Source organism: Pelobates fuscus, chromosome 1, assembly GCF_036172605.1.
Source record: "Pelobates fuscus isolate aPelFus1 chromosome 1, aPelFus1.pri, whole genome shotgun sequence".
Taxonomy (NCBI): Eukaryota; Metazoa; Chordata; class Amphibia; order Anura; family Pelobatidae; genus Pelobates; species Pelobates fuscus.
The window spans coordinates 250,922,657-250,936,663 of NC_086317.1; the positions used below are offsets into that span (position 1 = coordinate 250,922,657).

The 14,007-nt window shown below is 44.1% G+C and overlaps 1 protein-coding gene across 1 annotated transcript in view; it reads left to right on the forward strand.

Annotated features, from left to right (window-relative positions):
* LOC134614467 (gap junction alpha-4 protein-like) overlaps positions 1 to 5,173 on the forward strand; it is a 46,311-nt gene extending 41,138 nt beyond the window's left edge. The window contains exon 2 of the mRNA XM_063458343.1: positions 4,136 to 5,173. Coding sequence (XP_063314413.1) covers positions 4,154 to 5,173 — 1,020 coding nt within the window. The 5' untranslated portion in view covers positions 4,136 to 4,153. The remainder of the gene's footprint in view (positions 1 to 4,135) is intronic.
* Positions 5,174 to 14,007: the final 8,834 nt, after the last annotated feature.

The window sequence follows — 14,007 nt, forward strand, 5'->3', positions numbered from 1 at the left end:
TCAGTGAGTGTGTCTGTTGAGTGTCTGCTAGTGAGTGTCAGTGAGTGTGTTACTGTGTGTGTCTGTTACTGAGTGTGTTTGTATTAGTGAGTCTGTTTGATGTCTGTTAGTGAGTGTGTGTTTGTCAGTGAGAGTGTATGTTTTGTAAGTGAGTGTGTATGTATGTCTGCCGCTGAGTGTGTCTCTGTCAGTAAATGTGTGTGTCTGTTAGCTAGTGTGTATGCGTCTGTTCGTGAGAGTGTGTGTGTCTTCAGCACTTACCTTTCTCCAGCGCTGGGGATCCCTCCGCCTCTCAGCTCCGAATGCGCATGCACAGCAAGAGCCATGCGCACATTCAAACCGCCCATAGGAAAGCATTACTCAATGCTTTTCTATGGACGTTCAGTGTCTTAGAATCGCGGAAGCTCCTCTAGCGGCTGTCAGTGAGACAGCCACTAGAGGCTGGATTAACCCTCAGTGAAACATAGCAGTTTCTCTGAAACTGCTATGCTTTCAGCTGCAGGGTTAAAACTAGAGGGACCTGACACCCAGACCACTTCATTGCGCTGATGTGACGTGGGTGTCTGTAGTGGTCTTTTAAGTGTGTGTGCATCTGCATGCACTGATGTACATACCGCGGTCGCAGGGGTCGCAGCCCTGCCACACCTGCGACCAGGTGCCCGCCGCCATGTGTTGCGGCCCCGGCCCGCGCAGAGTAAGTGTGCGGGGGGGCCCACGGATCAATTTTCGCACCGGGGCCCCATAGGTCATGTGTACGCCACTGGCTGAAAAGAGACTTGCGTCCATCAAGTTCAGCCTTCCTCACATATGTTTTTGCTGTTGATCCAAAAAAAGGCAAAAAAACCTAGTCTGAAGTGCTTCCAATTTTGCAACAAACTAGCAAAAAATTCCTTCTTGACCCCAGAATAGCAGTCAGATGTCTCCTTGGATCAAGCAGCTAGTATCCCACTAATTAGAAATGATATACCAAGACATACTTGAAATGAGAGAAATCTCAATGTATATTTCCTGGTAAAATATTTTATAAATAAATATCCCTGTATGTTATGTTTTTGCAAGTATTTATCCAACTGCAGTTTAAACATCTGTATGGACTCTGATAAAACCACCTCTTCAGGCAGAGAATTCCATATCCTTATTGCTCTTACTTTAAAAAAAACTTTTCTTTGCCTTAGATGAAATCTCCTTTCTTCCAGCTTAAATGTGTGACCTTGTGTCCTATGTATAGCCCTGTTTATGAATAGATTTCCAGGCGCCATTTTTCCAAACTAAAGAAATTAAAATGTTTTAACCTTTCTTCGTAACTAAAATGCTCCATTCCTTTTATCAATTTTGTAGCTTGTCTCTGCACTTTTTCTAGTGCCATGATATCCTTCTTTAGAACAGGTGCCTAATATTGCACAGCATATTTAAGGTGTGGTCTTCCAGCGATTTATAAAGAGGCAAAATTATATTTCCATCCTGAGAACTTATGCCCCTACTTATACATGACAAAACCATACTGGCCTTAGCAACTGCAGATTGACATTGCATATTGCTGCCGAATTTGTTGTCTATAACAATTCCCAAATCCCTTCCTAATCCTCATTAATATATACTGAAGAAAAATAGTTATTTAAAATGTCTGCCATTTCTTGGTCTTCATTAACTAACAGACCCATATCTGTTTCCAGTGTACCTACACTTTCATTTTTTGTTTTCTTAGAATGTGTTTTGGTTGCAGTGTGTGTGAGGGGTGCACTGTGTGTTTGAGGTCTTCTGTGGTGTTTGGGTTGCAGTGAGTCTGTGTGTGTGTGGTGCACTGTGTGTTTGGGGTGCACTGTGTGTTTGGGGTGCACTGTGTGTTTGTGGTGCTCTGTGTGAGGGGTGCACTGTGTGTTTGAGGTCTTCTGTGGTGTTTGGGTTGCAGTGAGTCTGTGTGTGTGTGGTGCACTGTGTGTTTGGGGTGCACTGTGTGTTTGGGGTGCACTGTGTGTTTGTGGTGCTCTGTGTGTTTGGGGTGCACTGTGTATTTGGGGTTCTCTGTGTTGTTTGGGGTGTTCTGTGGTGTTTGGGGTGCAGTGTGGTGTTTGGGGTGTAGTGTATGTGTGTGTGTGTGTGTGTGTTAGAGGTGCAGTGTGGTGTTTGGGATGTAGTGTAATGTTTGGGGTGTTGTGTGTGTGTGAGGGGTGCAGTGTGGTGTTTGGGGTGCAGGGTGTGTGGAGTGCTGTGTGTGTGTGTGTGTGTGTGTGTGTGTGTGTGTGTGTGTGTGTGTGTGTGTGTGTGTGTGTGTGAAGGGTGCTGTGTGGTGTTTGAGGTGCAGTGTAGTGTATGTGTGTGTGTGTTAGAGGTGCAGTGTGGTGTTTGGGATATAGTGTGATGTTTGGGGTGTTGTGTGTGTGTGTGTATGTGTGTGTGTTTGTGTGTGAGGGGTGCAGTGTGGTGTTTGGGGTGTAGTGTTTGTGTGTCTGTGAGGGGTGCAGTGTGGTATTTGGGGTGTAGTGTGATGTTTGGGGTGCTGTTGGGTAAAAATAAAAACGTATATATTATTATATGTATGTCCCCCCTCCCTTCTTACCTTTGTCTTGGTGGGGGGACCTTGTTGCCAGCCCTGGTGGTCTGGTAGGAAATTCCTGGTGGTCTGATGAGGAGTTAACTCTACCCTGCAGTTCCTGGGGTAGAGATCATTCTCACGAGATTGGAGCATTGCCATAGTAACCGCGGCAATGCTCCGACCTCACAAGAGGATCCTCCCCTGGGTCCTCTCTCCCTCCCCCGCCGGCCGCATCTCAGTGCCTGTGGGCCGGTGGAGAGAGAGTTTGTCTTCCCACCGGCCCATGGAGGCACACAGCGCTGGCTCTGCATGGGCTGGCAGGGGAGATACACTGATATTCCCTGTCAGCCTTGGCCCATGGCCATCATGGCCCACTGGGCATTTGCCCGGTATGCCCATTGGCCAGTCCAGGCCTGCCCACTTCCCTCTAAGGTTCTCAAATATTTTTTCTCTTCACTCTTGGCATGGGATATTCCCTTCTTATGAGGGAACACTCTTTATAAGTTGTAGATTTGTATTTATTATTTTAGAATTGTATCATATTTCTCAAATTCTCAGTGACAGTTACTAGTTAAAAAAAAGGGTTGCAAAAAATAAGTGATGTACAAATCTGCAGTTTCCCTCACATTTCAACTGTCGCAGGATGGAGGATACTTTGCATTCAACATTTACTGTGCTTAGGGCAAAGCCAAAGTTTGTCAGAAATTGCTTATTTCATTTTTATGAAATATATAGATGGTGTTCAAACTATATGATTGGTGCATAGAAAACATAATGACAGTGCCACTTTAAGCCAGGTGAAGAGTAGACCACAGAATAAAGACATGAAACAAGGCAGGTTTCCGACAGTCCCCATTTTGGTGGGACCATCCCGATTCCAGGTTCTCACAATTTGTTCTCTGGTGTCCTCTGGCAGCACAGCACAAACACATCATTAGCAGTGCTTGCGCTGTGAAAGGGAACAAAGACCCTGCAGAACGTTTTTCAACAGTGCTCTCTGCAAGATCCTATACGTTGGGGACCTTTCACACAGTCCATTCCAGTGGGCGAGTCTGCCCCTTTTCTGAGCGGACCCACAGATTATGGGTATCGCCAGTGGCAGAAAACACCTGACTGACAATGCCCCCCTGAATGTCCTATTTCTTGTTCCACTGTTCATGTCAATATTAATATTCCAAAATGTGGTTAACTTACATAAATATTCTGCCAGTTAGAGTGGCAGAATGTAATATATTGCTTGATTTTAAAGTGACTTCTAAGAGCCTTCAGTTTTTCACATGTTAATTTGGTTCGTTTTCATGGGCAATGTGACATACATTGTATATTTAAGTTTTAAATATCTCATACTGTAAAAGCTTTTTCAGTGCTGCCAAGCTGTTCTATAAGCTTAACATAAGCCATGATAACATATACCAGACATTAAAACAGACAGACTTGTGTGGCCTGATATGGAGGGTGGGACTGACTTATATTAACATTTGACATTTAAGTCAGTATATGAATTAGGTCATTTTAGAGAAATGCAGTCTTTATCCAGGCTGAACACACAATTAACATACGTAAGCAGGACTAGAAATTCAATTTTATGGTTCTGAATTGCAGATAAAACTTCAAGACAACATGGGAGACTGGAGCTTCCTTGAAAAGCTGTTGGACCAAGTGCAGGAGCATTCCACACCTATTGGAAAAGTCTGGCTTATGGTGCTTTTTATCTTTCGTCTTTTGATCCTAAGTCTGGCAGGGGAGTCAGTGTGGGGGGACGAGCAGTCAGACTTCATCTGCAACACTAAACAGCCTGGTTGCACCAATGTTTGTTATGATAATGCCTTTCCTATTTCCCATGTCCGATACTGGGTTCTACAGTTCCTCTTCGTCAGCACCCCCACTTTATTCTATCTTGGACATGTGGTTTACCTGTCTAGAAGGGTACAGAAGCTGAGGCTAATAGAGAATGAACTAAGGTCTTTAGTTGGAAAAGATCAGAATTTAGAACATGCCCTAGTTTTGATAGAGAGAAAATGTCTGAAATACTGCATTCAAGAAGATGGAAGTTTGAAGCTCAGGGGAGCCCTAAAATATACCTACACATCCAGCATAATTCTTAAAAGCATTCTTGAAGCTGGTTTTCTGATGGGTCAGTGGTACCTCTATGGCTTTGTGATGCCTCCAATCTATGTGTGTGATAGAGAACCTTGTCGTCATTTTGTAGATTGTTTTGTATCACGACCCATGGAGAAAACTATCTTTATCATATTTATGCTGGTGGTATCTCTTGTCTCTTTGGCACTCAATTTACTGGAGTTGGCATGCCTACTTCATCAAAGCATATGCCACAGAAGGAAGAGATGCTCTTTGACCACGTGTAATAATGACATGATCCCAACTACAACCTATAATCCACCAACTGCACCAACTCAAGAAAGTCCATGTCTCTACTTTCCTATGGATAAGGACCACAATCTTCCATGCCCAGCTTACAAAATGACAAATGAACAAAACTGGACAAATTACAACACAGAGAAGCAGTTGGCCTCAAGTTCAGATCTCCAAATAAGTGGGAAACAGAGTACTTGTGTTGCTCATTCTGTGTCTACATCTAGTAGGTTAAGCAGTGATGCATCCAAAAAACAATATGTTTAAATATACATGACATTGTTGATGGTAGTTCTGTTCAATGTATCGTCTACTGCTTGTAATTACACTATAACTGTTTTATATGGTGGTACAACAAAACTCTCATTTAATTATGGAGTAGATAGAATTGTTTCATAACCTATTGCAAGAATCAAGAATCCACGCTGACCTATGGATGCATCAAAGAACAAATGTGGTATGTAACCTTTTTTATACTGAATTGTATAGGGTTCTGTCTAGAATAATGGACGTGGCAGAGGTTCAAATATGCAGCATAATTTTGAATAGGTTATGCATTTCATGTCAATGCTTTCATTGCAGAGGCATCTAATGAACAACTGTGTAAATGCCTCCATGGCATTTATTCACTATACAGGGAACTAGGGAATTTAAGGAGAATGGCAAATAGTTTTCCACTTTGCTTATTTGGCCTGAAGCACTATCAGTTCTTCAAAATTCCCCCATAATGCAGTTTATTCACTAAGCAATAAATTGTAGGAAAATATGAAAGGAGATGCAAAATTTAGGCATAAACTGTTGCTTTTGCAAAATTCTCCTTCCCTAGTTGTGCCTAAATTTTGCAAACAGGTTTTCTATTCACTACTATTCATTGTTTAGTGAAAAAAAATCCCCTATGGTCTGCTCAAAGCATGTTGCCCCTTCATTACAGAAAGCCTCCAAATGAAACTATGCGTTCCTATAAAACCTCTCTGTTCTACATCTGACTTAGATGTTTTTACAATAATAGTAATCCAAACTGATGTCTCAATCATAGTTAAATAAGAAGTAAGTGATGATTCTGATATATTCTAGTTAGTAGTTACTTGAAGACGCAGAAAAGTTAGACATCTTCTGGATTTCAGTAGTATTGCATCTAAAATGTCAGTAATTTAAATGGGGTTGTGACGAAATGCCTTTTGTCACTGGGTTTATTGGTGACAAGCTGCCCTTTACCCCTTGCTGTTGGAGGAGCCTGATTGCCAGCCTCTTACCTGTTGACTATGGTCCCTGGGAGATTTGGCCCTTCAGGTGCAACATTTGGGCATATTGGATTTGTATGGTGCTGCTGCTGGCCCTTTCAAAACCATCCGTGGACATATTATGACTTTTAGGAACAATGTCCCTTTAAGACTGTGTAGCAGATTGCATTCAGGCTGTCTTCAATATTATGTATGCTATTATGTGTTCGGTAAAGCTGCGGCGGTTCGTGGGGTCTGTAGTGGTTATGGTGTCAGGCAGAGTGCTTGGAGACCTCGGAAAGCACTAGGAGCATCCGTCAGCGGAGGGTACGCGGTCGGGGTGCCAGCGGTTCCGTTACAGGGGTGGATCCCAATGTAACAGTTTTTGTAGGTACCAATTTGTAAACTGCACTGAGCGGTGGTGTTCACTGTAAAAGCAGCAGAACTTTCTTAGACTATTGTGTTTTGACTGTCGTGTTTTATTTATTATCAATGCATACAGGAATGTTCTTTCTTGTGTTCTGCTGGATAACATATAGTAGCAGTATATTGTTTCTGAAATATTATAATCAAAATCCTCTAAAGTACTTAAGGCTGAAGAATAGCATCTGTCTAATAAATGCATGTCGGAAAGGAATCAACATCTATATAAGAAAAGCGTGTCGGAAAGAAATCAACATACCTATCATAGCTCCCTAATACACAAATATGTCCTGTCTAGGCCCCAACCAGAGGCGTAACTAGAATCCACAAAAATTGCCCTTGGTGTCTAATTCCCACACCCAGGCCCCTTCATGTGTCTCATTCCGTCTCCCCTCCATGTGTCTCATTTCCTCTCCCCCCTCAGCCTCTCCATGTGTTCCATACCCTTCCCCCCCCCCAGTCCCTCTGTGTGTCTCATACCCTCTCTCCTCCACGTGTCTAATTCCCTCTCCCCCCTAGCGCCTCCACATGTCCCATACCCTCTTTCCTGCCTAGCCCCTCCATGTGTCCCATTCCCTCCCTGTTTCCCATACCCTCCTTCCGGTCCACTTCATGTATCCAATTTCTCTCTCTCCCCCTCCCTGTGTCCCATTCCTATTTCTCTCCCCCACTCCCCTCCCTGTGACCCATACCCTCCCTCTCTCCCCCTCCCCTCCATGTTTCCCATTGTTCCCTCTCTCCCCCCTCCCTCCATGTGTACCATTACTCCCTCTCTCCCTCCTCCCCTTCCTGTGTCCTATACACTCCATCTCTTCCCCTCCCCTCCATGTGTCCCATACCCTCCTTCTCTCCCCCTCCCCTCCATGTGTCTCATTGTTCCCTCTCTCCCCCCTCGCCTCCATGTGTCCCATTCCTAATAGGTCCCCCCTTATTGTTATTTATGGCCCCTACCCACCACTCATGGGTGGGGGGGGGACAATAGCCCCCCCCCCCCCATTGTATGTTAGGGTCCCTACCTGCTGGTCATGGGTGGGGACCTTGGGGAGGCATTTTTATTATTGGTTATTGGTTATTATTCTGCAGCGCTTTACAATAAGAGGGGATTTTACCAAATGAGACTATAACAAAATGTAACAGGAACAATAGATAGTTGAGGACCCTGCTCAAACAAGCTTACAATCTAGAGGAGGTGGGGTATAAAAACATAATAGTAAGGGTATTGATGGAGACAGCAAATAGACAAGGTGGGAAAGTAGCAGAACTGGAGGTGAGAGTGGAGTGTGGCCCTTTAGGAGAGAGCAAGAGGAACGTTTGAGAGATAGAAGTTACTCTTGGAGGCCATAAGCAATCCTGAAAATATGGGTTTTGAGGAATTTCTTAAAGGATTGAAGACTAGGGGAGAGTCTAACAGGGGTAGGCAGTTTTCCAAAGTAAAGGAGCAGGCGTGAATTTGTAGTAAGGATGCGAGCAGCAGACAGGAGAAGGTGATCAGCAGGGCCGGACTGGCCCATCGGGATACCGGGAAATTTCCTGGTGGGCTGCGGCACCTGGGGCCGGGCTGACAGCCCTAATCATTGATTAGCCTCCTGTGATCCCGGCCAGCCATGTGTGAGCTCTGCGGCCGCACAGGACCCCATGGGAGCAGGGGGAGCCAGGCGGCCGGCACACCTCACACATGGCCGGCCGGGATCATTAAAAAATAAAAAATAAATTTGCGGCCACTGCTTCCCCAACACCCAGCCTCCAGGAGCTCCAAGCAGGAGGTAAGAAGCAGGTCAGTGTGTCTGTGTGTGACTGCCTGTGAGTGTGTGACTGTGTGTGTGTGACTGTCTGCCTCTGTGTGTGTGTGTGTGTGTGTGTGTGACTGTCTGCCTGTGTGTGTGTGCCTGTGAATGTGTGTGACTGTCTGCCTGTGTGTGTGACTGTGTGTGTGTATGTGTGACTCTGTGTGTGTGTGACTGTGTGTGTGACTGTCTGCCTGTGACTGTGTGTGTGTGTGACTGTCTGCCTGTGTGTGTGTGTGTGACTGTCTGCCTGTGTGTGTGTGTGTGTGTGTGTATGTGACTGTCTGCCTATGTGTGTGTGACTGTGTGTGTGTGAGACTGTGTGTGTGACTGTCTACCTGTGTGTGTGTGACTGTCTACCTGTGTGTGTGTGACTGTCTGCCTGTGTGTGTGTGTGTGTGTGTGTGTGTGTGTGTGTGTGACTGTGTGTGTGTGACTGTCTGCCTGTGTGTGTGTGTGACTGTCTGCGTGTGTGTGTGTGTGACTGTCTGCGTGTGTGTGTGTGTGACTGTCTGCGTGTGTGTGTGTGACTGTCTGCCTGTGTGTGTGTGACTGTCTGCCTGTGTGTGTGTGACTGTGTATATGTGACTGTCTGCGTGTGTGTGACTGTCTGCCTGTCTCTGTATGTGTGGATGTTTGCCTCGGTGTCAGTGACTGTCTGCCTTTGTGTGTGCATCTGCTAGTGAGTGAGCGAGCAAGCTTCTGTGTGTGTGTGTGTGTGCGCGCATCTGCTAGTGAGGGAGCCTCTGTGTGAGTTTGTGTGTGTCAGTGAGCTTGTCTGTAGTGAATCTGTGTGTTAGCGAGCTCTTCTGTAGGGAGCATGTGTGTGTCAATGGGCTTGTCTATAGGGAGAGTGTGTGCGCATCAGTGAGCTTGTCTGTAGTGAGCGTGTGTGTGTGTGACAGTAAGCTTGTCTGTAGTAAGCTTGTGTGTGTGCCAGTAACCTTGTCTGTGTGTGTCATTGAGATTGTCTGTCAATGAGCCTATTTGTGTGCATCAGTAAGATTGTCTGTGTCTGTGTGTGAGTATACTTTACTGTATAATTTAATTACCCTGAAAGAACTAATATTTTGAATTAGAAGAAGAAATGTATCAATAATATGTGTGTGTTTGTGTTTGTGTGTGTGTGTGTATGTGTGTGTATATATATATATATACACACATATATATATGCTGTTGTACCTTGCACTCAGGCTTCAAAGTTGTGTGACCGGGTGCATCACCAGGGCTCCAGTATCCCGGCAATTAAAACAGTTGGCTGCACTCTCAGATTTCCTTAAAATGTAACTTTTATTGAAATATTTAAGAGAAGATCAACGTTTCAGTCCCTCTTGTGGACTTTCATCATGATCCTGATGAAAGTCCACAAGAGGGACTGAAACGTTGATCTTCTCTTAAATATTTCAATAAAAGTTAAGTTTTAAGGAAATCCGAGAGTGCAGCCAACTATTTCAATTGCGCATATATATATATATATATATATATATATATATATATATATATATATATATATATATATACACACACTACATAGCACAATGACTTATGGGGCTGGCATAGATTTTTTTCCAGGGCTGCTTCGTATCCCCAGTCCGGCCCTGGTGATCAGTAGAGCAGAGAGACCGAGAAGGACATACCTATGAATCAGTGATGAAATGTAAGAGGGGCAAGAGTTGGTTAGTGCTTTAAAGGTAAGGGTTAGTATTTTAAATTGAGAGGAGTGAGGTGTGGGGGGTCGGGTGAGTAGATCTTGGTCGCTGGGACTGAAAGCCGTTACGGCGTTCCATGCCGCCGCAACAGCTTTTAAGCCAATTTAAAGCAGAACACCATGGAACAACGTAACAGCGCTAAGGGGTTGTAGAACAAAAAATTACTATTTCTGTATATACCTAATTATCAGTAGAAGAAAATAAATAATGTTACTCATTAGCTAGTTATTCTCAGTGTGCAGTGCATGGCTTTGTAAGCAATTCTTGCAAAGGTATTCACTAAAGTATCCAAAGAGAATTCAAAGTGAATTTCAAATTTAAAGTCAAAACTGCTAAACTGGAAAAATTCTCTAAGTCAACTTTGTTTTCAGTTCGGCTACTTAAGTTTGAAATCCATTTTGTAATCTGAATTTAGTAAATAACCTGTTAGCTTTCACTAGACTTTTAGTATATCCTTCCTAAATAATTTTCTATACACTCCTGGAGACTGTATCTCAGAATAACAATAAGTATAATGTCTAGTCACACTTCCCCTGTCAAGGTATACAACAGCAATACGGCTGAACAATTGTGAGAATGTGTGTGTTCCACCATACAGGAAATGTGGCTGAGTTGTGGCTTAAATTCAATGAAAGGGGAAAATGCTAGCTCATAGCTACGTCCTATGAGATAGTTATGGATAGTTATGGATGATTGACCACTTCAGCTGATATAGTAAATCTGATTTTCAGAAACGCAGCCACGGGAAAATGAAATTACATTAACTCCTAAAATTCCAATAATAATAATAATGTCACTACATGAGTAGGAATTCTATTTTGGGATAGGATATTTAAAGAACTTAATTGTTACAATCCTCACTTCTCTGTAAGCAGCAATAAACATAGTACTTAATACCTGTCCTGTAAGGAGGTAAAAAAATGTGCCTGGACTAAAAAAATCTATATGCTGTTTTAACATTTAACAAGTAATGTAGCCATACATGAGTTATAGAAAATGACAGAAACTTGAGGAGTGTTAAAAAAAATAAAAAAAAATCCCAAAAAGAATTAACTTCCGTGCAACTGGATCAGGAACCACTAATAGTGGCATGAATAGTAACATCCAAATACTAGTGCACCAACCAGAATGTCAAGTGCACCTCAATGCTACAATTTATAATGAAGGGCATAGGAAACAAATGTTTCTGGTAGACAATCCTTTCTCAATGTACAATGCCCTTCATACAGGATCTATTCTATAATTACCAGATTTGACTAATTACATGACATAAAGTCATGATTTTATTAAGGACACAGAGGCAAATATTATGCTTTATCTCTTTCTTTATTCCTCAGCAGCAAAGAAAGGATATTAAGATATTCATAGAAGAAGAAAAAAACAAATTCCCCTTTAGAGGGTTAACCATATAACATCTTAGCCAATCAGAGCAGTTCACATTCCATATACTCCCATGTGACCGTAAGCCACTCCTCTTTCTTAGTGATGCCAAAGCCAATGGTCAACGAAAAGAACTGCAAACAAAAGGAAGAATCAACACAACCAGACAGTCGAACGACCGTTGTCCTTGAAACGGCATCCTCCGAGGGGAACGGATCCTTGTGAACAGATCCATTGCAACTGTGGAAGGAATAGGTCCTGAAGAAACCATCATAAGGTTTCAGGCTGTAAGGAACAGAGAAAACAAGTGGTAAAATACGCTCCACTAGTATATCACTAGTAATGACTAAATTGTATAATATAATTTGCATATCTATGAGTTAGGAATATTGCACTTAACTATACAAAGAAAAACTGCTAACCAAATAGCAAGAGCAGTCTAGACATTGAACAAACAATATTGAAACTTTAGGGGGGGAGGAGGGGGACACAAACAAACAAACATACCTGTATCGGGTGGGCTTATATTTGCCTCTGTGTCCTTAATAAAATCATGACTTTACGTCATGTAATAAGTCAAATCTGGTATTTTTATTAAAGGGCACGGAGGCTCATATTATGCTAGTTCAAAGCTGTGAAATAGGGGGCAGAGTCTGACTGCTGAGCCGACTGCCCGAGCTCTGGGGGCGAGACCCTAACACTACCGGCTCTACCAGCCCAAAAATGCATTTAAAGCATATAATGCCACAGTGGGCCACCAACACCACTTACGAAGCCTTGCGGCCAGCGGTTGGTAACTCCGGTATGGGGCGCAGTTGCAGCCTGTGGAAGGTCGGGGCGGGGAGAGACGGCCCCTCTCCACGCTCTTGGATCGACGTGTATGGACTCAGCAGTCTGTCTATGTGTATGGACTCAGCAGTCTGTCTGTGTGTATGGACTCAGAAGTCCGTATGTGTGTATGGACTCGGCAGCCTGTGTGTGTGTGTGTGTGTATGGACTCAGCAATCTGTGTGTGTGTGTGTGTGTGTGTGTGTATGGACTCTGCAGTCTGTATGTGTGTATGGACTCAGCAGTCTGTGTGTGTGTATGGACTCAGCAGTCTGTCTGTGTGTATGGACTCAGCAGTCTGTGTGTATGGACTCAGCAGTCTGTGTGTATGGGCTCAGCAGTCTGTCTGTGTGTGTATGGACTCAGCAGTCTGTCTGTGTGTATGGACTCATCAGTGTGTGTGTATGGACTCATCAGTCTGTCTGTGTGTATGGACGCAGCAGTCTGTGTGTATGGACTCAGCAGTCTGTATGTGTGTATGGATTCAGCAGTCTGTATGTGTGTATGGACTCAGCAGTCTGTCTGTGTGTATGGACTCAGCAGTCTGTCTGTGTGTATGGACTCAGAAGTCCGTATGTGTGTATGGACTCGGCAGCCTGTGTGTGTGTGTGTGTGTGTATGGACTCAGCAATCTGTGTGTGTGTGTGTGTGTGTGTGTGTATGGACTCTGCAGTCTGTATGTGTGTATGGACTCAGCAGTCTGTGTGTGTGTATGGACTCAGCAGTCTGTCTGTGTGTATGGACGCAGCAGTCTGTGTGTATGGACTCAGCAGTCTGTATGTGTGTATGGATTCAGCAGTCTGTATGTGTGTATGGACTCAGCAGTCTGTATGTGTGTATGGACTCAGCAGTGTGTGTGTATGGATTCAGCAGTCTGTATGTGTGTATGGATTCAGCCATCTGTATGTGTGTATGGACTCAGCAGTCTGTGTTTGTGTGTGTGTGTATGGACTCAGCAGTCTGTGTGTGTGTATGTATGGACTCAGCAGTCTGTGTGTGTGTATGGACTCAGCAGTCTGTGTGCCTATGTGTGTGTGTATGGACTCAGTAGTCTGTGTGTCTGTGTGTGTGTGTATGGTCAGCAGTCTGTGTGTCTGTGTGTGTATGGACTCAGCAGTCTCTGTGTGTGTAAGCAGTGTATCAAGGAAAATGTGTTTGTTTTTTAACAATCCTTGGTGGAAAATAATGAATTCTCCACCAGGGATTATAAAAAAAAAACAAAAAACACATTGTGTCGGGGGCGGCGCTTAACATGTGGCAGGGGCGGGGTCAAACTGCGGTGAGGGTGGGGTTAAATGTGCCCCCCTTCTTTTGTCCCTGGCCCACCATGTCCCCCCCCTAAAAATGAATTCTAGAGACGCCACTGCGCCTGTGTTCTTCTCACTCCCTGTGTTCTTCTAACTCCCCCCGTGTTCTTCTTACCCCTCCTCCCTATGTTCTTCTTACTCCCCACCTATGTACTTCTTACTCCCCCCTATGTTCCTGTACCGCGGACCGAAGAGGAGCTCGGCCACCCACGCTACAGATGGAAGGGGAGGTGAGGAAAGAGACAGTACTGCAGCTGCCTCAGGTTCTTTACAGAGTGCTCAGGTGGCTGCAGCATTAAAAGGGGTGGCGATGGGGGCGCCTGCCTAGTTCGCCTTATAGGTAGCGCCAGCCCTGATTATAGATGACACAGTACATGACGAGATAGGGTTTCCCAACCTTTACATTGTGTATTTGTCTACCCAGGGATATACATCCACTCCCTACTGAGC